At 39.8% G+C, this 21,442-nt stretch overlaps 1 protein-coding gene across 1 annotated transcript; it reads left to right on the forward strand.

The window, feature by feature from the left end:
* The first annotated feature begins 1,159 nt into the window (after positions 1–1,159).
* Positions 1,160–15,025, forward strand: LOC141290565 (probable pleckstrin homology domain-containing family N member 1). The gene is made up of 12 exons (XM_073822685.1): positions 1,160–1,437; positions 5,120–5,219; positions 5,595–5,651; positions 5,765–5,908; positions 8,146–8,232; positions 9,181–9,262; positions 9,367–9,503; positions 9,892–10,038; positions 10,115–10,216; positions 11,108–11,183; positions 12,276–12,352; positions 14,954–15,025. Exons 1-12 carry the CDS (start codon positions 1,349–1,351, stop codon positions 15,023–15,025), a joined length of 1,170 nt encoding a protein of 389 aa, XP_073678786.1. The 5' UTR covers positions 1,160–1,348.
* Positions 15,026–21,442: the final 6,417 nt, after the last annotated feature.

A 21,442-nucleotide genomic window follows, 5' to 3' on the forward strand; every position in this document is an offset into this window, starting at 1 on the left:
TTTTGAGATTCATCTTTTCACACTGAGGACAACTGAGGGACTCATATGCAACTATTACAGAAGTTTCAAATGCTCACAAATGTTCCAGAAGGAAACATGATGCATTAAGAGCTGGGGGGTGAAAACTTTTGAACAGAATGAAGATGTGTAGCCTACATTTTTCTTATTTTCCCTAAATAACTTTTTTGACTTTTTTCATTTAGTACTGCCCTTTAGAAGCTACAGAAGATACTTACATGTTTCCCAGAGGACAAAATAAGTTAAATTTACCCTGATCTTCAAATTCCCATTGTTACAATGCTGAAATCTGTTGTGCTGTTGTGTGTAGACCATGATATTATGTTTTTTTTTTTTTTCAGGGTTCGCTGATTAATATAAAGTTCAAAAAAATATTTATACATGGCACAACATTTATTCAAGTTATATATTTGTAGTAACATTGTCTTTTTTGATCAGTTTAATGAGTCCTTGCCTTAAAAATGTATTTCTTAAAAAAACAAAAAAACAATCAATTAAGTTTAATGTTAAAAATTGAACCTGGGTTTTGTGCCATACTAAATTAAAAGACTAAAACATTTTTAAACCTTATGGTTATGTCTCGTCATCTCACAAAGAATCAAACATGATGCTTCTGCTCATTACCATCAATTGTTTTTCCACCAGATTACCACAGCCTCTTCTATGAAGTTTAAACATGATTTGGATTGTTCTCTTTGAGTGACGTTCAGACAATCACCCAGTTCTTTGTGGTGTAGCAGCCACAGGACCCTCCTTCTTCCTCCGTCTGTGGCACATGTGACAAAACAAACACCAGATTAGACCTCTGTACACGCTCCTCACTACTAGTAAACACACATGTCTCCGACTCACCTGTGGCTTTTTTGTTGTGACTACTTTTTTGCCTAATTTTGTGTGTTGACTTCGTGAGGTGTAATCATCTTAAGAGGGATTTGCTTTATTGATGCTGCTTGGGTCCCCCAAGTGTAAAATCAAAGTCAAAAACAAACCGTTCAGTGCCTCAAGCTCACTCACAGATGAAACTGAGTGAAGTGAGGAAGTTGTGTTGGCCGCTGCTGCGTCACCGCTGATACCAACAGGAAGAAATAGAGCAGTATTTGTGTGTTACTGCTGTGCTTGAAAGTTTCATGCAAGTTTCTCTCATTCGCTCAGTGGTTTTTACTGCAAGATACTTCTTTCAGGCTTCTGTGCATATCGTTCTTGAACCCTGCTTATAGTCTGTCAGGGTGTGGGGTGTGTGGGGGTGACCAGATGGCCCTCAGTGTGTAGTTTAGAGGAGAAGCCATTGGAGACGCGTTTGTGGAAAGGAGAGGTAAGGTGTAACCAAGCTATGGGATGCTGCAGTGTGACCCAGAGACATACAGGAACTGATGAAGTGGGCCCAGATGAGATCGAACTCCTGGAAATCAACAATGGAGGGTAAGTGTTTGAATGCCGTACGATTGTTTCTTTGCAAATGCAGCTTAGTTGGAAACCAGGCTCTTGGGCAGTCAGATTATACTTAGCAGAACTTCCTCCTTTCAGAGTGTTAGGTAATGTTTGATAACATTTCGAAAACCACAAGGGTTTCAAAATAAATGAGTAGGTTAGTTGTTCATAATCATGTGGATTGTAAAATAGAAATAGCTGTCCATTTGGATTGTCAATAGTAGTTTTTTTATATGTATGTATTTTAAGAGTGATGGTCTTTATAGTGAGAAACCATGTGGCAGTTTCAGTTTCAGCCAAGGGATTTTTTTAGAAAAGGACACTGTTTTCAGCATCAATTCTGTTCGTCTGAAATGTATCTGATGTAACTGTGTGAAACATCTTGAGTTTTTGTGTCAGCTTGAGTTGTTTTATACTCCTCACAATGGTGGTGTTTACCGTGGATGGGCAGCAGACTTGCAGCTACAGATCTCATTAGAGCCTCTCATACAACAAATGAGGCAGAACTAATGCAACTAGTATAGCTAATTAAAGTAGCCAAAGTGTGTTTGAGCAGTCTGGTGTCTTACTCCGAGCTGGAAGCCTCAATCCTCTCATTAGGTGACTGTGGGGATTAGAGTGGGAGTTAATCAGAGCTCATAAGCTTTATGTGGCCAAACTAGCAGAAAAACGGGGATCAGACAACGGCCAATCTGCTGAAATACACACAGATTGTTAATATGCACATATTGCGTGGGGTCAAAACACTGTTGTTTAGAGTAATAATAATAAAGTTAAATTGCTCATTATGTGGGAAACAATCTTGCAATATACCTGTTGAAGTGTTAGTGAAAAGTGTAGTTTAAAGAGTTGGGCACTTTGAGGGTCAGATGGGGGGCATCTGCTTGTCGTTCCCCACCCACAGTAAGCTGCTTATGTCTGGGCACTTCCCCAGCAAGCAGCATGGGTAAAAACAGCGGGAACAGAGGGTCTGGGGATGAAATATGCATCATTTAGTGAACAAGCTTCTTGCAAAGTGTTTGTTAATGTGCACTGTTAACGAATTTGTAATAAAAACAAGGCCTTCAGGCTGATCATAGCATGATAATTTGATTTATGTGGTATTCAAATGGATGGTAATGGTTTCCCAGACTAGATTAGGATGAACTTCATGGTTATTTTTACAAATGGAAAACTATACACATGTTAAAATATAAAAAGTGAGGCTGTGTTCTGAGTTTGTCACACCTCAGAAAAATGGGTTATTAACCACCCAGCCAAATTTGAATGATAAAAAATGGCAAGTAAACAAAATAAGTTATCAAAATCTTTAAAAAATAAGCAGTTTTGCACTTACGTCACATTTTGGTCAGTTACCCGGATACATGGCCATATTGGCGATACTTGGATATAAACAACAGCATGGATTGCATGGTTAATGTACTACTGAATACGTTGTTCTGCTCATTTATTCTGTCTACACCGTGAAAAAAAAGTGTGGAAGCTGCTAAATCATCTAGAGAGAGACTTAGTAAACAGGAAACGGCACAATATTTTGACAAACTAAAGTTAATAGGTGGTAAAGATACGTACAAGCAGTATTAATTAAGATATTAGCCTAATATTTCACCTGCCTGACTGGAAATGATAAGAACAAACATTAATGCTGTCAATTTTTTTTGCCCTGAAAATCCTGGTTCAGTTTGGCCAACCACAAATGCCTTTTGTTCCTCACTTCTCTTTGAATTTTTATGACTGTAGGAAGTCTATAGTACTCCAAGGCCCAGTTTCAAGACAGGGCTTAGACTAAACCATGATTAGGCCATAGTTCAATAAGGACATTTAAGAAATTTGTATAAACTTGCTTAGAAAAAAAAACATTACTGGTGTGCATCTTGAGACAAAACAAAGACACTGATATATTTTAGGATTAATCAGTGCAATTTTATTTCAGTTGAAACAGCTCAGACTTGCATTTTAGTCTAGGAGTAGGCTCAGTAGTCGAATTGTAAAAAAAATTCAGGGGGGAAGGTGGGGCAGAGGGGTCCTGTAGCTAATTGTACACACTGATTTCAAAATTTGTATAATTTTTAAACATAATTTTTCATATTTAATGAAAAATCAGCTTTAATGAACTATTATTTATAAGCTGTTTTCCTTCTGGGGCCTAAATGGAGATATTTTGGTCACTGATCGAAAATTAAAATTGAGCTGAATGTGTTTTTGTGCTGGCATCTTAGTTGGTATAGGCTTTGCATAGATAAATAAATATGACAATAAAACTGCCAGTAGATGGCAGCAAGTCCCTGTTTTAATAAATTTATTCAAAGATTAATTCGTTCAAAACGTCTGATTCAATTAGAAACGAAACAAGTCTATCTGAATGGACCATTGATCACTGGCTAAAGTACGTTGTTTGTGCAATGAATAAAACGCAACCATTCTGAACCATTTTCCACGAAAAACATACAAAACTTGCTTTAGCTCGGTCAAAGGCTGTTATTTAATTCGTAAATGATCATACATAGACAATTTTAACATTTCATTTGCATAAGTTTTACATAATACACAATAATGATAACAATATTCAGCAAAATATGCAAGTTTCTTTTAGTTGGGTGGCAAAAAAGCTTGGGGGGTGTCCGCTATCAGCGCCAAAAACACGCCCACTCGTGGAAAAGCTGCCGCCTCTCTCAACTGTCAAATACAAATAAATTTAAATATGGAGACCACCATACATTTGTAAATTATCGCAACCAGGTATGCATTTATGTGACAAAGGTATAGCTAGCTAGCAAACTGTAGGCTGTAGAGACTAACAGTAAGGACAGTAACTCACGATTAAGCGGGCGAGCGCTCTAGTTATAACAGTGTTAGGTGAGGGCCCAAGCTCAGTGGCTCCAGTGTGTTATCGAAACATGATTTCAGCCCTGCCCAAAAATCCTAAACACAAAAATGGTGAAAAGCTGTGTAGTTTTACTCCACAATTCAGAACTGCATAGTTCACAGTCGTTGTAACGTGTTTTATAATATGCTTAGAAACAATCCTCTGAATTGCCTGTATACACAGACTTTAAGGAGATTTTCAACCTGATCTGAACATAAATACTTTTAATGGTATGTCTGGGTATTAGTAATATTAAGGAATATTTGAAGAGGTCAGATGCAAAAGCCTCTAAATGCCATTTGAAATTTTCTTCAAAATGAGCTTTTTTTTTTTTCCAGGCTCCTACATGTTACATGTTCATGTAAAAAAAGAACCTATTTATTGGCATTAAAGTGAAATTACTGAACCAACACATAAGAGCCTGAGAAAAATGCTTATTTTAGAAGAAATTTTTAAACAGCTCTTTATTTCTTTATTTACCACATGAAGCAAATATATAAAATTAAATAATGATAAATAATAAAATAAATTGATTGAATAAATAAATAAATGCAAATAAATAACAATAAATCACTGTTCCATGGTATGCCCATGCATGTTACTTTTTTTTCCACAAAAACACAGATTTGTTTTCTAGCAAGCTTAACCCTAGTGCATTAACGTTCACATGCAAAATTCTGTCCAACTAAATCTATCACACAGTGCAGAGCTGCAGAGCACAACAATCTGCATTCCATTTCTTAAATCCTCATCTGTTATGCTGCAAGATAAAGTGATTTGACAGTGTTTAGCCATCTGCTGTTTTAGGATCTGGAGTCTTGCTGAAACCAGGCTCCAAATTTCCACAAGGAATGGCACAGATGAAGGCCCTCATCGTTGTCCCTCTGTGAGGCACCTGAAGCAGGAGGTAAGCCAGTAAGCAGGAAGTGGCAAAGGGCGTAGCTACATTTCCACAAAAGACATTAACAAAGAGAAAAAGAAACAAAAAAGTGTTTGGACACACAAACATTTATAAATCTGAATGACAAACCTACTGGCATTTGTTTGAAAGAAAACAGCATCATTTGAGTGCCGATGCCTCTTGTTTTTATAACTTTTAACATTCTGACACTTTATGTTTGTCTTAAGTGCATTAAAGTATCTAAATATTTTTGGGGCCACTGTGTTAGAATTCGCCCTCTAGAGGTATAAGGTATAGAGGTATAAAATACAATACAATGTCTGCACTGAATAAGAGTTTTATCAACATTATCTGCATTTCTACATCTGTGTCTTGTGTAAGGACCCAGATCCTGTCTCTGTGACTGTGAAGGACACAACAAAACACAACAATTCACAAGTATGTCTTCATCAGCTTAAAATAATATAAAATATAATAAATTATCATTTATCAACATTACATGCTTTTCATATAACATAAAGTGTGATATTTTTTGTGTTCATGTTTGGCAGCTGGTGCTTTGGGGCTGGACAAAAAAGCAACTCCATCATAGGCTATACACTCAACCTATCAGAGAATGGGAAGGACAGGCACAACACACCTATGGAGACATTATCCACTCATCTTCAGTGTATTTACACAGTGGATACACAAAGGTAACAATTCAACAAAATTGCTTCATACTGCACCGCTCATATGCCAAACTGACACTAACTACTGAAAACCCAGTGTTTGAAGCCAAATTAATATATACATACAGTCAAGCCCGAAATTATTCATACCCCTGGCAAATTCTGACTTAAAGTTACTTTTGTTCAACCAGCAAGTTTTTTTTTTTTTTTTAGAAATGACACATACGTCTCCCAGAAGATAAGACAATGTACAAGAGGCATCGTGGAAAAAAAATATTACTTTTATTATATCTTTTATTTACATTTAACAAAAAGTGGCATGTCCAAAATTATTCATACCCTTCTCAATAATCAATAAAGAAGCCTTTATTGGCTATTACAGCAATCAAACACTTCCTATAATTGCCGACCAGCTTTTTGCATGTCTCCACTGGTATTTTTGCACATTCATCTTTAGCGATGAGCTCCAACTCTTTCAGGTTGGAGGGTCTCCTTGCCATCACCCTGATCTTTAGCTCCCTCCACAGATTTTCAATTGGATTTAAGTCAGGACTCTGGCAGGGCCACTGCAAAACGTTAGTGTTTTTGTCTGCTAACCATTTCTTCACCACTTTTGCTTTTGAGTGTTTTGGGTCGTTGTCATGCTGAAATGTCCACTGGTGCCCAAGGCCAAGTTTCCCTGCAGACTGCCTGATGTTGTTGTTGAGAATTTTAATGTATTGCTCCTTTTTCATGGTGCTGTTTACTGTGATTAGGTTCCCTGGGCCACCGACTGAAAAACAACCCCAAAACAGTAGATTTCCACCTCCATGTTTGACAGTGGGGATGGTGTTCTTAGGGTTAAAGGCTTCTCCTTTTTTACACCAAATGAAGGCTACATCATTGTGGCCAAACAATTCAATTTTTGTTTCATCTGACCATAAAACAGAAGAACAGAAGTCTTCTTCTTTGTCCAGATAAGCATTTTGCAAAGGCCAAGCGGGCTTTTGTGTGCCTTATCTGGAGAAGTGGTGTCCTGCTTGGTCTGCGTTCGTGGAACCCAGCGGTGTGCAGTGTCCATTGGACTGTCTGCCTTGAGATGTTGCCACAAGCAGAGCCCAGATTCATCAGGATGGCCTTGGTGGTAATCCTTGGATTCTTTTTTACCTCTCTCACTATCCTCCTGGCCAGCACAGGTGTCACTTTTGGCTTCCGACCACGTCCTCTAAGATTTTTCACAGTGCGGAACGTCTTGTATTTTTTAATAATACTTTGCACTGTAGCCACTGGAACTTCAAAACATTTAGATATGGTCTTATAGCCCTTTCCTGACTTGTGAGCAGCCACAATGTGCAGCCGCAGGTCCTCATTGAGCTCCTTGGTCTTAGCCATGACTGTCCACAAACCAACAGCAGAGAGCTTCTGTTTTTCACCTGTTGAGTTGATTAAAACAGCTGTTCCCAGTGAATCAGGTTAATTAAGATACTTTAGAACAGCTTGGACTATTTGGAATGGTATAGAACTTTGGATTTTCCCATAGACTGAATAGGGAAATACCAGGTATAGGGTATGAATAATTTTGGACATGCCACTTTTTGTTCAAATGTAAATAAAAGCTGATAAATATATTTTTTTTCCACAATGATGCCTCTTGTACATCGTCTTAATATCTTTGGGAGAAGCCTGTGTCATTTCCGGTCAAAACAAACTTGCTGGTTCAATAAAAGTAACTTTAAGTCAATATTTGTCATGGGTATGAATCATTTCGGGCTTGACTGTATATGTGACCCTGGACCACAAAACCAGTCTTAAGTCGCTGGGGTATATTTGTAGCAATAGCCAAAAATACATTGCATGGGTCAAAATTTTAGATTTTTCTTTTACTGTATGCCAAAAATCATTAAGAAATTAAGTAAAGTTCATGTTCCATGAAGATTTTTTATAAAATTCCAACTGTAAACATATCAAAATGTAATTTTCGGTTTGTAATATGCATTGTTAAGAACCTAATTTGGACAACTATAAAGGTGATTTTCTCAGTCTTTTTGATTTTTTTGCATCCTCAGATTTCTGATTTCAAATAGATGTATCAAATATTGTCCTATCCTAACAAACCATACATCAATAGAAAGCTTATTTATTGAGCTTTCATATGATGTATAAATCTCAGTTTTGTCAAATTTAACCTTATGACTGGTTTTGTGGTCCAGGGTCACATTTAATGCATATGTCCAACTTTCTGAGTAAGTGTAATTTGTATGCATTATTATTTCCGTCTGCAGGCTATGAGTGAAAGATATCTGGTTTTATTTTCCTTCCATTTGTTAATCCTCGCTTTGGACAGCTCTAATAAAGATTTTATTTATGAGGTAAGACTCTTTCTTTATGTATTAGCAAATATTTAAAGGATTAGTTCACCTCCAGAATAAAAAATTCCTGATAATTTACTCACCCCTATGTCATCCAAGATGTTTATGTCTTTCTGTTTTCAGTTGAAAAGAAATTAAAGTTTCTGAGGAAAACATTTCAGGATTTTTCTCCATATAGCGGACTTCAATAGGGATCAGCAGCTTGAAGGTCCAAATTGCAGTTTCAATGCAGCTTCAAAGGGCTCTACACGATCCCAGCCGAAGAATAAGGGTCTTATCTAATGAAACAATAGGTCGTTTTCTAAAAAAATGTACATTTATTTACTTTTTATCCACAAATGCTCGTCTTGCACTAGCTTGACCTCATACATTCTGTAAACATGCACGTGTGATGTAGGTAGAAGTACCAACCCAGAGTTTACAAAGTGAACGTGCAAAGAAAGTCAAATGCTCTATACAAAAAAAAAAAGGTAAAACAACGATGTTGGGCGATTTTGAAGTTGGAGGAGAAAATAAGATGGTCTGCCCTACCTTTTTAAACCAAAGTACACAGAAAAAGAACTAACCATGTGTAACCTTGCTAGTGCAAGATGAGCATTTGTGGTTAAAAAAATATTAATTAAAATTTTCTTCGAAAATGACCAATCATTTCTCTAGATAAGACCCTTTGGCTTCAGCTGTGATTGTGTAGAGCTCTTTGAAGCTGCACTGAAACTGCAATTTGAACTTTCAACCCGTTGAACCTTATTGAAGTCCACTATATATAGAAAAATCCTGAAATGTTTTCCTCAAAAACTCTAAATTTCTTTTCAACTGAAAAAAGAAAGACAAGAATATCTTGACTGACATGGGGATGAGTAGATTATCAGGAAATTTTTATTTTGGAAGTGAACTAATCCTTTAATGGCATGGGCTTCATTCTAAACAGACATCTGTGTTTCATCACAGGGCATTCTTCCTCTCTCAGCCATTGAGGTGCGTCTAATCTCACAGCAGGACCCCAGTTCTCCACATATGTTTGAGATTAGTGGTAAGAGCCCCTAAAAAACTAATTAAACCTGAATATGAATATTTTGAGGTCACAAAACTTTACTATACCTAAAATACTACACCTATATTTCTGATATCCTCTAGGGCCTATGGTGGACTCAAAGATCTTCGTTTGTGCTAGTGCTGCTGAAACAAAAGCCTGGATGGAGAACATAGAGGCCAGAAGATACAAATCCCTAAGGCAACAGCTGAGCCCGTCCCATAGCACTCTATCATACCTGGTAGATCTTATTCAGTTTTGTAGTTGAAATATATATCGTATCCACCTTATTCTTCAACACAAAAGTAAGCCTATGAGCATGACTTCTGATTCATTAAAATAACAATGTGCAGTAAATGGTAAAACTGTTTGTACTACAAACCAGGGTGTTAATAATTAAGATAATACATTAAAATAATATGGTAAGACACATCAATTTGCAATATCAAGCAGCAAAACAAGCTGTTTTGTATAGCTAAAAATAGCTGGACGTGAATGAGACCGGAAACCAAACCCATAAAATTTACAAATGCGTCCGCTCTTACAGCAAAACGAAGGTGGATATAAAACAAATAAAACACAAAAAGGAACTTAATCAGTGCTCAGACATTTTATTTCCACTATTCCAGGTGCCATGTGATGAAAACTGGAAGAGGGAGGAGCTTAAAAGGTACTTACTGCGGTCTCCCATCCTGCAATGGGAGGGGATGCCCATTCAGCACATGGGCTATCCGAGATACCTTTCACTGGTGCACATCAGCAATGTGTACACACAGGTAAGGCTATAGACAATAAATAAAGAGCAGTGTCCGTGTAATTCACAATGGTAATAGAAACTCTTTCAAACAACAGGACCGGCGTTTACAGGGATCTCAGGAACGTTTGCTTGTGCTCTTCCCAAGTGACCTCCTCATTCTGTCTCTTGACTCTCATCGTGTACGCATGAAATATGAGGTAAGCTGGTTTTGCTGACTAAACAATAACCTCTGCAGAACACTGCATTATCAGCAATATGTCTGCTACTGTGAGCCGTTGAAATGTATTTGGCAACTTTATTTGGTGAACCTTATTTGATTGAAAAGTAAACTTATTTAAAAACTCATGAAGTGCTGACAGTGGGGTTTAAACCAACCTGATCTCATGACGAAAACGTACTTGTGGGTAGATATGAAATACGCACAGCCATGCACGTTTCGTGAAATATTTTATGTAAAATTTCAGTTGAGTTGCGCTAAAAAAGTGTTCATTTATTTTCCCCCTTTGGGGAAAAAAACAGTGGCGCTATAACTAATGCTCCGTGACGTTTTAAAATAGCATACCATCTGCACTACGCCTAAACCTACCTGATAATATGAACAAAAGCAAATGTGACGTAAAAATGCAATTGCAAGCATGCCTTTTTAGCTTGTTTTTCGTTCTCTCATCTTTCAGCTCTTTCATTGAGAATCATGTTTTTCACGGGATTTGTACCCAAGGATTCCACATCCTAAGTCCAATTCTGTGCCTGCTGAGCTACCGAGCAAGCTTGTTCTGTCTGGAAAGCGAAAAATATAGAGCTGTAATCATAACTGTGTATGAAAACGATTACGATGATTACTCTAGTGTTCATTTCTGTTGGAAACTGCAGTGATATGTACTTATTGGTACAAATTCCACATCTTGTGAAAAAGTTCCCACAGGTACATTTTCGTCATAAGATCAGGCAGGTTTAAACATACTGTTTCTTTAAAAATAGAGTGGGTAATGTTCCTTTATTAAGCGCATTTTCATAAAAGACCTTTAATCACATTTAAATGACAATAAAGTCACTACTTAGTACTAACTAAGTGTTGTTTTAAACTGAAGGGTCGTCTGCCACTGAAGAGCATTAAAGCTATGGAAAGATCTGCATTACCTGGCAGATTGGAGTTTGAAGTCACAGGTATGTAAGTTTCTGAGCTATAGTACTCATATATTTTTGCAAAATTACACCTTAAATGAAAGTGTGCTTAATTGTATTGAATGTGCACTTGTAGTGTACTTAAAATCTTAAAATTATATTTAAAAAAATGCAAATATACTTGCAGATAATATTCTGTAACACTTAAAAAAATGCACTTGGAATACATTCTTTCAATACACTTGACAGTACACTAGAAGTAATTAGTAAAATGTGAACTGCAGTGTGTTACTTACTGAATCTGTGTAATTATTTGTGAAATTTAATTGTGATGAATTAATTGTGAAACGGAAAGGTTCTTCAGATGTTAAAGGTTCTTTATGGAACCATTTAGACAAAAAAGGTTCTTCTATGGAATCGTGAAGCACCTTTATTTTTAATAGTGTAATGAGTTCTGTTTTGGCCAGCAGATTTAGCTATATACTGTCACATTGTGGTAGGGTTCTTACATCACACGATGCAGTTTAGTGGAGGATGTGGTAATAGTCTCTAGCTTCTTCAAGCATATAGCTATGTTTATCTATCATATCAGTCATCTTACTGTGAACAGTCATGAGCACCCAAGAAATAACTCTTGCATATCACCAAACCATTGGGCTTACTCATTAGTTGTGCTGTTTATCTTATTAGCTTGCTGGAGGTAAACTAGGGTATACTATATTATGATATATTGATCTTTTATACACCCCAAGACAGCCAAAGTTAAATACATTTCATACTTTGAGATAAGAGTCAGAAATCAAGTGATCTGTGGTAGTCATACAGATGCTTGTGACTCAGCTTTAGAACATAGCCATGTGATGATAAACACACTCAGACTGGCTCCTCAGTGTGTTCCTCTTATCACTTGAATTTTGCTGAAACTGTTAATGAGGCAATTCATTTGAAATGGCAGTACACCAAGTTATAGAAAGATCTTGTAAATGACCTTTAAAGGTTTTTAAAGAATTATGATTCATGTTGCTTCGTAGCTTCTTCTGTTTACCATTCTGACAGTACCAACTTCATACAACATCAGGTGTGTTGTCTAAACTGTTGTAATCTTTATGTTGATTTGGAGTGATGTGTTTTCAGGTGAACTGATGGAGCCTCTGCTTGTCTCCTGTACTTACCCTGAGGACTATCAAAGCTGGATCTTCCAGTTACAACAGGCAATACTGCAGTTGTCGTATTTTAGGCTGTTTTCATTTAAAGGGGACATCAGATGCCCATTTTTCACAAGTTGGTATGATTCTTTAGTGTCTTCATGAACGTCGTCACCCATAGGTTTCTAAAGAGCAATTTTGAATCTCATAGTGGGTGGGATTCGGCCGTCGCCATCTTGGAATCGTGTCATCGCGCGTCACTCCTGGATAATCGAAAATGGGCAAAGAGGCGGGATGTGGGTGGAGCTGGTTGCTGAAACCACGCCCGCCTAGCGCAACAGTGGTGACAGCAGCAATCCCCCTGTCACTCAAGTGGCCACGCCCTTAATTATGCGAAACTTTAAGGCTTAATATAACTTAAGTGGATGAGTTATAAAAAAAATTCACCCCCCTCACAGTTGACATGAAGGGCGAAATTAGCTATATAGACCAAAACCACATTTTTTTCTGCTGTAAAATTGGGCATTTTAACATGGGGAGTCTATGGGATTAACTCCCTTTTGCAGCCAGTCTCTAGTGGCCAGTCGATGAATTGCAGTTTAAGTCACTTCCATGTTGGTTTCAATAGAGAGAGTGGGAGGTTGCTGCTTGATGGCCTTAACCGTACAGCTGGCATTGTAAGCTGCTCTCCCAGGTTCAGTAAGCAGTCCTCTGTTAAATGCGCAGCACCCACTTAAATTTTGTAAATATAACTTAAACATTGATTTTTAGTTGTGTCCTCATTTGGAATAGCCTGGAAAAATCCAGACCCTAATCTATTAAGATTAAGGGTCTGGGATCGAGCAATGAAAACTGCCTAACTCGAGGGGCGGCACCAAGCATGCATTTGAAACTCTAACTGCACGCAATTGGATAACCCCACGACCAATCACAACAATACACGCTTAGCTACCAGCAGAGCTAAATGATGTTTCATTAACAAAGTTCGGGAGAAGCGCGTCCGATGCTTAGCGTAAACATCACAAGTCAATCAGCGCCATAGGTTTAAATACAGCTGACTCACCTCAATTCACTCGATGGTTTATCAGTAAACCTCCACCACCCCATCTCATCACTCCGAGTTCTTGCTACTCCTATTGGGGGGTAACGTACTCTGGGTTCGGGCCACTCCCGAGCTCGGAGCCCTTCACCGGACAGCACGCCAAACATGCACTACTATTCTCCGGCTAATTATATGTAAGCGTGAACTCGTGAACTGATAGATTAAACTCTTGCCGTATCCAGTCGGCAAAACAGCAAAAACGTCCTTCTTGCAAAGGAACGATTCGAGTTTTCGGTTTTCTGTTCCTCTTTTATATGGAAAGCCAAGTCTAACTCATTCATTGTAGCGGCCAAAGCCGTTTCAAACAACTTGTTGTTCATCTGTAGCGACAGCGATCTTTCAAAGTTTACTATATGATTCGGACGTCGCAGTGCTGTCATCATCGGCTTAGCTCGCCTCTGGCCCGCCTACATCAGATACAACGATTTGATTGGTTCCCACAATTGCTTACGTATTGCAGTATCCTGCATCATTGCTCGATGCCAGAGTGTCTTGCAGAGACAATTTAAATTGTGCTCTCGCCAGACCTCTGGATTTCCAGGGTACATTTGGAAGGCTAAACAAAGTAATTTCGCTTTTGCAATGAAACACACTGCATCTCCACAACATTGCGGCTGCAACAATACTATAGCCAGTAAAAGTTACGCCTTTTTTCTTTCCATATACATACGGGAGGTGTTATGCAAATCTACCCACGCCATGATGTGTACATGTGGGGGCGTGTTCGAAAGAGGCGTTTTAGGAAGGCGTTGCAAAGTCTTACATTTTTATAATAAATATTTCTTTGGGTTTGACACTTTAAGCTTTGCAATTTTACAGATCTTATCTATACACAAACAGTATGTAACACTCCAAAGACAAAGGAAAACAAGAAACCACATCATATGACCCCTTTAAAATGTCTCAGTGGCCATGTAAAACAACACCCTTTTTACCTTGTCAAAAACAGCTCTGTTCAGAGCGGGCCATTTCGGTGCATGTCTCTTTAAATGATAATGAGTTACTGCTTGCTCCACCCCTCTTCCATTTTTGTGTTTTCGGTGGCGCGTTAACATCAAAACAAAACGAATCCACTGCGTCCTCAGTGGCTCTGATGTTGGGAGAAAATTAAGACTCTTATAATCACTTTTACATCCAACTACAAAACACCTGCATTGCTTACGAGATGTCGCTACAGTGGCTCAAGCTTGAAGAAAAGGGCTGAGGGCTACAATATGCTAATACAGGACAGTCCATTAGCTGGCGTGGGCAGGGCCTGAGCAGTATGACGTCATACTGCTCAGAAAATCAAAACAGCTTGATAATTGAGACGGTTTAGGTTTTTCAAGGATAAAAAAGAGGAGAGGTGAGGATTTTTATCATTGTAGGGTGGTTTTGGCCACACACTACTAAGACTGGATTTATATGCAAACACCATGTAAAAGTAAGTTTTGCATCTGATGTCCCCTTTAAGACAAGCTAATGATGATCATGGCAAAACAAATAACTTAAAATAAGATGTAAATACAGTACAGCCTAAAACATTACTTCATTAAATTTGAAGATTTTTTCCTCATCTCCCACAGCCTGATAAGTTGGCAGATTCATTGCCACATCACACCCCTCCACCTCTGATACCGAAGAAGCGCAGAAGCTGAGGATAATATGACGGATAGGAATTAAAATGTCTGTGAACACAAATATTCTCATCATTCATTGTGCCCAATGAAAGCTGCTGATGACAAATGAACATTTTACTGTTGCAGTTTTACTCCTAAGTAACAAATCTCTTCACTGCTTGTGAGGAAAGCTTTTCAATAGCTAGGAAACCTGCAGGTTTAAATAGTAATTATTACAGTCTGCTCTATAAATATCTGTTTTGAGGTAGAGAATAGAAACAGGCCTCACACATGCACATATACAATAAGTACAATGTATAAATTGAATACAAATGTTTAAATGTGAAGTAATAAATTGTTTTAATTAGTAATTAATTCCAGGCTTTTATATCTCTGAGCTATGTAATCTTTTTTTTTTTTTTTTCCTAAAGACATTAAGTAATGTTTGAATGATTCATGACTAATGGGACAGAACAGACAGAGCCAGAGGGTAACTGATCTTTTCCTTCACTAGTTTCTCATGCTCTGTCACCCCTGTTCTTTATTTATGATTTTACCTCTTCCTTCAGCATAAGCATTGGATGCAAAAAAAAAATGTGGGTGGGTTCTCCCCCAGATAAAACATTACTGGAGTATATGAACATGATACCATCTTCATTTGGAGAGATATCAAGCTGTCTTGTGCCCATGAAAGATTGAAGAAGACCTTGAAGACCGGATGTTTGGTCCTTTATCAAATTGAGCACTCTGAATGGAAGTGAAAATATGAGGTTGACATCCTGAATTACTTTCCCTTCAACCTAGAATGAACTTCTACACAGAGACTGTTTTTCCGATGCCAGTGACTCCTTTAGTGAGCACAGTTCTGATGGGTTGGTCTTGTCCAGGTATAAGTTTAAAGATGTCATTCAGGTTGCTGTCATTGCTCTCCTACATGCTCTTTCGATCCATCTGATCTCATGTTCATTATTGATTTCTCCATTTCCACCTTCTGTGATGTAGCTCAGTGTAGATCTCACTAAAAGGCTTTGTATTTTCATGTGTTGATAGTTCACCTCTCAGAAACTGAAACATATTGTCTTGACCTGAAGACCTCCCACACTTTGATTTCTCCACATTCTTGCCTAAATAAAAAAATACATTTCTTTGAAGGTTTTAAGTCATACAGGTTATATGCTATATGATAGAAACAGGGGAAAAATGAAGCTATAAGCTTGACATGGTTTATTGCTCTTCAAGAGACGCCATTGGTTTAAATTGATTTAAACTCATTCTATTATGATTTATCAAAGCATACACTTAGCTGTATATGGCATGCAAATACATAAGCTTTATTTGGATGGATAAATGCACTGAACAAAGGTTTAAACTGTATGCCAAAGTGAGATTCTGGCTGAGGTGTCACTGTGAAGAAAATGTTATTATTATAGGCATTATCTGCTTTACTCTACTAAAGAGTGTTCTTTTAACTGTCTAAATGCTTCATCAGTAGAAATAGAAAATGGCCTCGAAAGTCACCGACATCTGGATCCCTGCTGTGTGAAAACATGCGTGTGTCTCTGAATGGTCCATCTCAGAATGTGAAACCCGTAAATAGAGAAGACAATTCTGCCATGAGACGAATAGGAAGTAACTTTTTTCACTTTCAGTGACATTTCCTGTGTGAAATAACTTTCCCAGTTGCAACAAACTGATAGTACACCTAAATATAAAATTGTCATTATTTATTCATCCTCATGTTTCTGACCTATGAGTGGGAAAGACCACAAATTTAATCTAGTCTATTTCATGTTAGCTATATCAGGAGTTATCATATCAGGCTATACAGCCTGAACAATTAAAACGTTCATAACTATACATTGTACATCATAACTGACATATAGCATCTGAAAATTGTTCATTTGTAAACTACATAAACTGTACACTTGTAAATAACACATTCTGCACATTATTTTAAACAATTTCCTTTTTGCCTGTTTAAAGGCCATTCTCCCTAACTGTATTAAATGCGTCATCTTTCATTTCAAATTATTATATTTTATTAATAATTTCAGTTCATTTAATAAGATACTATAGGGCTGTTACCAATGAAATAAAATCGGTGTTAACAAAACTCTTCACTGCAGAAGAAACAGAAGCAGCTGAAGTGGTATTAGATGCATTTACACGTTTAATGAAGCTAAAATGTAGCATGAAAGCATTTCTACATTGTAATATTGCAACAGTAATTTATGAAATTAGGTGAAACAGGTGGCAGCAAGTGAATTAGCCTTCAAACGATTTGTTCAGACGGCTAATTCATTCAAGAAAGAAGAACCAGGGTAGCGCAGGACACACTAACGCGGGGTTAGTTGTAACAGGCGTGGTTTAAATATTTCCACACATGCTAGCATAAATATGGATTTTAATGAGAAACCACAATGTTCAGAAATTATTATTTCAAGAAATGTAAAGCATTTTGACATGTTTATGTGTGTCGTGTTCTATGAGAGTTGTGTGTGGAGGGAGGGGAGTGTTTTTCTGAATGTCTAAATGTGTTTCATCTATTTGTCCCCATTGTTTTGAACTACTGTACAGCTGTGTGTTGCGATCAGGGCCTTTCCAAGCATTGTTGCGATGTGTTCATTGTCAAACTCCAAAATTACATTATTTTAATTAAAAAAAAAGTTATTACTTTATTTGAAAAAGTCAATACATGTATTTTATTGACAAAATATTTTAGTTGTGTATATATTTTTTTTTATTCGATCAGATAACACAACGTGCACCTCAGATGTTACAATGTACCCCACCTACGGGGCATGTTGTCACATTTCACTTCCTTTCTTTTGAGGTAAATAACGAAGAAGGTATACACTGTAAATATGAAACAAAGCGACATATTTGTAGTATACATGTGTGAAAATAATGTGGGAAAAAATTGTACTCTGAACCCCACGTGGATTTACATAAACCGCGAAATTCAAAAAGTATTAGGTTGTGCCCCGTGCTCCCCTACCAACTGATTCAACTCAAATGATTAATTCAGAAACGCAGTAACGTTAGAATCATTCAGTTACGAATCTCTGAGTGTTCATCAGAGATGACTGTTTTGCTGTGATCTTTGTTTTGAATTATGTTGGTTTACCAAAGCGACAATATTTTACTAAAATGTATATTAACTCGTTTGAACTCAATGTATAAAATCAATGTCAAATTTTCAATCATGGTTTTCAGGGAAAACGTACTCGGTTACTGACGTAACCTCGGTTCTCTCTAGAGAGGGAACGAGTACTGCGTAAGAAGTATCTTACGCTAGGGGAAAATCCTTTTCTGCGAGATATTGAAGCCAAAAATTATCCTTAATTTTGAAATAATGTAAAGCGCGTTGCAGCAGCATACAGACATAGGCGAAACAGCTTGCGCGCCTATTGGCTGCTCTGCGGCAACTGCAGCAGCCTATTAGAGCGAGGCCTGACGCGACGCCAGATCCAATGGGGGCATTTCGCGCCCTTTGCGTCGCTTCGCGCCCTTTTCGTAGCTTCCCGCTTAAAAGGGCGTGGTCTAGACCTATAAATATCGCTCATAGGCAGCTATTATCTGGTTTTTCATCATCAAAGCAACCAGAGCGTGCGCATGCACGGCAAGATACGCAGTACTCGTTCCCTCTCTAGAGAGAACCGAGGTTACGTCAGTAACCGAGTACGTTCTCTTACGAGAGGTCTCTCATACTGCGTAAGAAGTATCTTACGCTAGGGGACCCAGTGTAAAACGCCGTGCATGCTGAGATCTGACACCAAAGACCCAAGGGCGAAAGCCCGGGGTTCATACAGTTCATAATCACCTATAGAACTCACAGGGAGTCCGGGGAAGAGGGAGGGGCAACGCCGCACTCTTCCACATAGTGCAGCGTCACTCAGACGCTAAGTAAACGTACATACAGGGCGGGGTTACGGCCTGAGCTGACGTAAGAATAAGGGTCTTCACACAGTTTGCCCAGACACATCTTGTGCTATTACTTTCACTGTCGACCCTAGAGCTGTGCTCAGTAGACGCAGCATTCCGAGCTGATAACATCAGGTCAGACAACACTGAACATCTAGACTGACAGCAATCTGGCCTGTAAGGCGGGAACCTCCAGGTTGTAAAACCTTATAAATGTAGACGGAGAGGCCCAGCCCGCCGCCGTACAAATATCTTGCAAGGCAATCCCACTCGACCACGCCCACGATGAGGCCACGCCCCTCGTGGAATGTGCTCTGACACCTAGCGGGCACTGCATGCCTTTGGAAGCATATGCCAACGCAATAGCATCAACTATCCATCTGGATAAGCTCTGTTTCGACGCGGCCAGTCCCTTGGGACGCCCGTAAAACGAAACAAAAAGCTGCTCTGTCTGTCTAAAAGCAGACGAGCGAGACACGTAAGCTCGTAATGCCCTGACTGGGCATAGGAGGCTCGCGTCCGTTTCCTCATCATTGACCGGTAGGGCTGACAGCGCGATGACCTGTGCCCTAAACGGTGTGTTGAGTGATTTTGGAACGTAACCATGTTTGGGTTTGAGTATGACTTTAGAGTCATTAGGTCCAAATTCCATGCACGTCGCGCTCACAGAGAGTGCGTGCAAATCCCCTATGCGCTTCACTGAAGCGAGAGCCAGCAGAAACACAGTCTTAAGAGACAGGTATTTCAAATCAATCGTCTGCAGAGGCTCGAACGGTCCACCTTTCATGGCCTCTAGTACCACAGAAAGGTCCCATACGGGGACTGTGGGAGGTCTGGGGGGATTTAGTCTTCTAGCTCCCCTCAGGAAACGAATAACTAAATCGTTCCTTCCTATTGACTGACCTAGCGTTGTGCTCGAGAACGCTGTTATGGCCGCCACATAGACTTTGAGCGTGGACGGGGTTCTGCCCTTGTCCAGCAGCTCTTGTAGAAAGGAAAGCACCTCCATCACACCACAGTTAGTGGGTGACGAGCCGCGAGCTGCGCACCAGCCCGAAAACACTGACCATTTTGAGGAATAGAGCCGTCTCGTAGACGGGGTTCTAGCCTGCGTGATCGTGTTTAATACTCCTTTAGGGAGTTCATCATATATTCGCTGGTGGCCCAGACATGAAGGGACCACAGCTCTGGGTGAGGATGCCAAATCGAGCCGCTGGCCTGAGAGAGAAGGTCTCTCCTCACTGGTATCGGCCACGGGACAGTGCTCATCAGCTGCATCAGCGCTGGGAACCAGAGCTGGTTTTCCCAAAACGGCGCTATCAGCAGTATTGAACATCCTTTTTCCCTGACCCTCTCTATCACCTGAGGTAGGAGAGAGACGGGGGGAAAAGCATAGAGATGACGGCGGGGCCATTCGTGGGCCAGCACGTCTCTGCTTTTTGAGTAAAATTCCAGACAGTGAGCGTTGTTCGGAGACGCAAACAGGTCTACTTCCGCTCTGCCGAATTTTTTCCCAGTAGTTGTACTGTCTGTGGGTGTAGAGACCATTCGCCTGCTGGAACATTGTTCCTGGACAGTCTGTCTGGCCCTATGTTTAGAAGCCCCGGCACATGCGCTGCTTTCAGCGAGCGCAGGTTGCGCTGAGCCCATACCAGGAGGCGTTCTGCAAGTCTGTATAGGTTTTTGGACCTGAGACCGCCCTGGCGATTTATATAGGAAACCACTGACATGTTGTCCGAGCGGACTAATACATGGTTTCCTTTTATTTGGGGACAGAAGCGCATCAGCGCGTTCTGTACTGCCAGCATTTCGAGGCAGTTGATATGCAGGGGCTTTTCCCGTTCTGACCACTGGCCAAAAGACGGTCTGCCCTCGAGCAGAGCCCCCCATCCCGAGGTGGACGCGTCCGTAGACACCACTTTTATTCTCGAGGAAGTCCCCAGGCTTACACCTAACTGGTACCAGTCGATTGCTCTCCACGGATTCAGGGCTGTGACACATTTCTGATTGACCGTGATACGAAGCCGACCGGGCGCCCACGCTTGACGCGGGACGCGCGCTTTCAGCCAGAACTGCAATGGGCGCATACATAGCAGACCCAGCTGCAGAACTGATGACGCTGAGGCCATGAGACCCAGCATTTTCTGAAATGTTTTGAGCGGGACAGACGCGCCGCAGCGGAACGAGCCCGCTGTGCGCTGAATGTCTGCTGCGCGCTGTGGTGACAGCCGCGCTATCATTGACAGCCGCGCTATCATTGACAGCGAGTCCAATTCTGTGCCCAGGAAGGAAGTTTTCTGACTGGGGGACAGTGAGCTCTTCGCCCAATTGACTCTGAGACCCAAATTCTCGAGGTGATCGAGTAACATGGTCGTATGCTGTACAAGCACTGAGCGAGACTGCGCTAGAATCAGCCAATCGTCCAAATAGTTCAGTATGCGCACGCCTTTCAGTCTGAGAGGAACGAGCGCTGCGTCCATGCACTTCGTAAATGTACGGGGTGCCTGGGACAAACCGAACGGCAGGACTGTG

The sequence above is a fragment of the Garra rufa genome, chromosome 18, assembly GCF_049309525.1.
Source record: "Garra rufa chromosome 18, GarRuf1.0, whole genome shotgun sequence".
In the NCBI taxonomy this organism is placed as follows: Eukaryota; Metazoa; Chordata; class Actinopteri; order Cypriniformes; family Cyprinidae; genus Garra; species Garra rufa.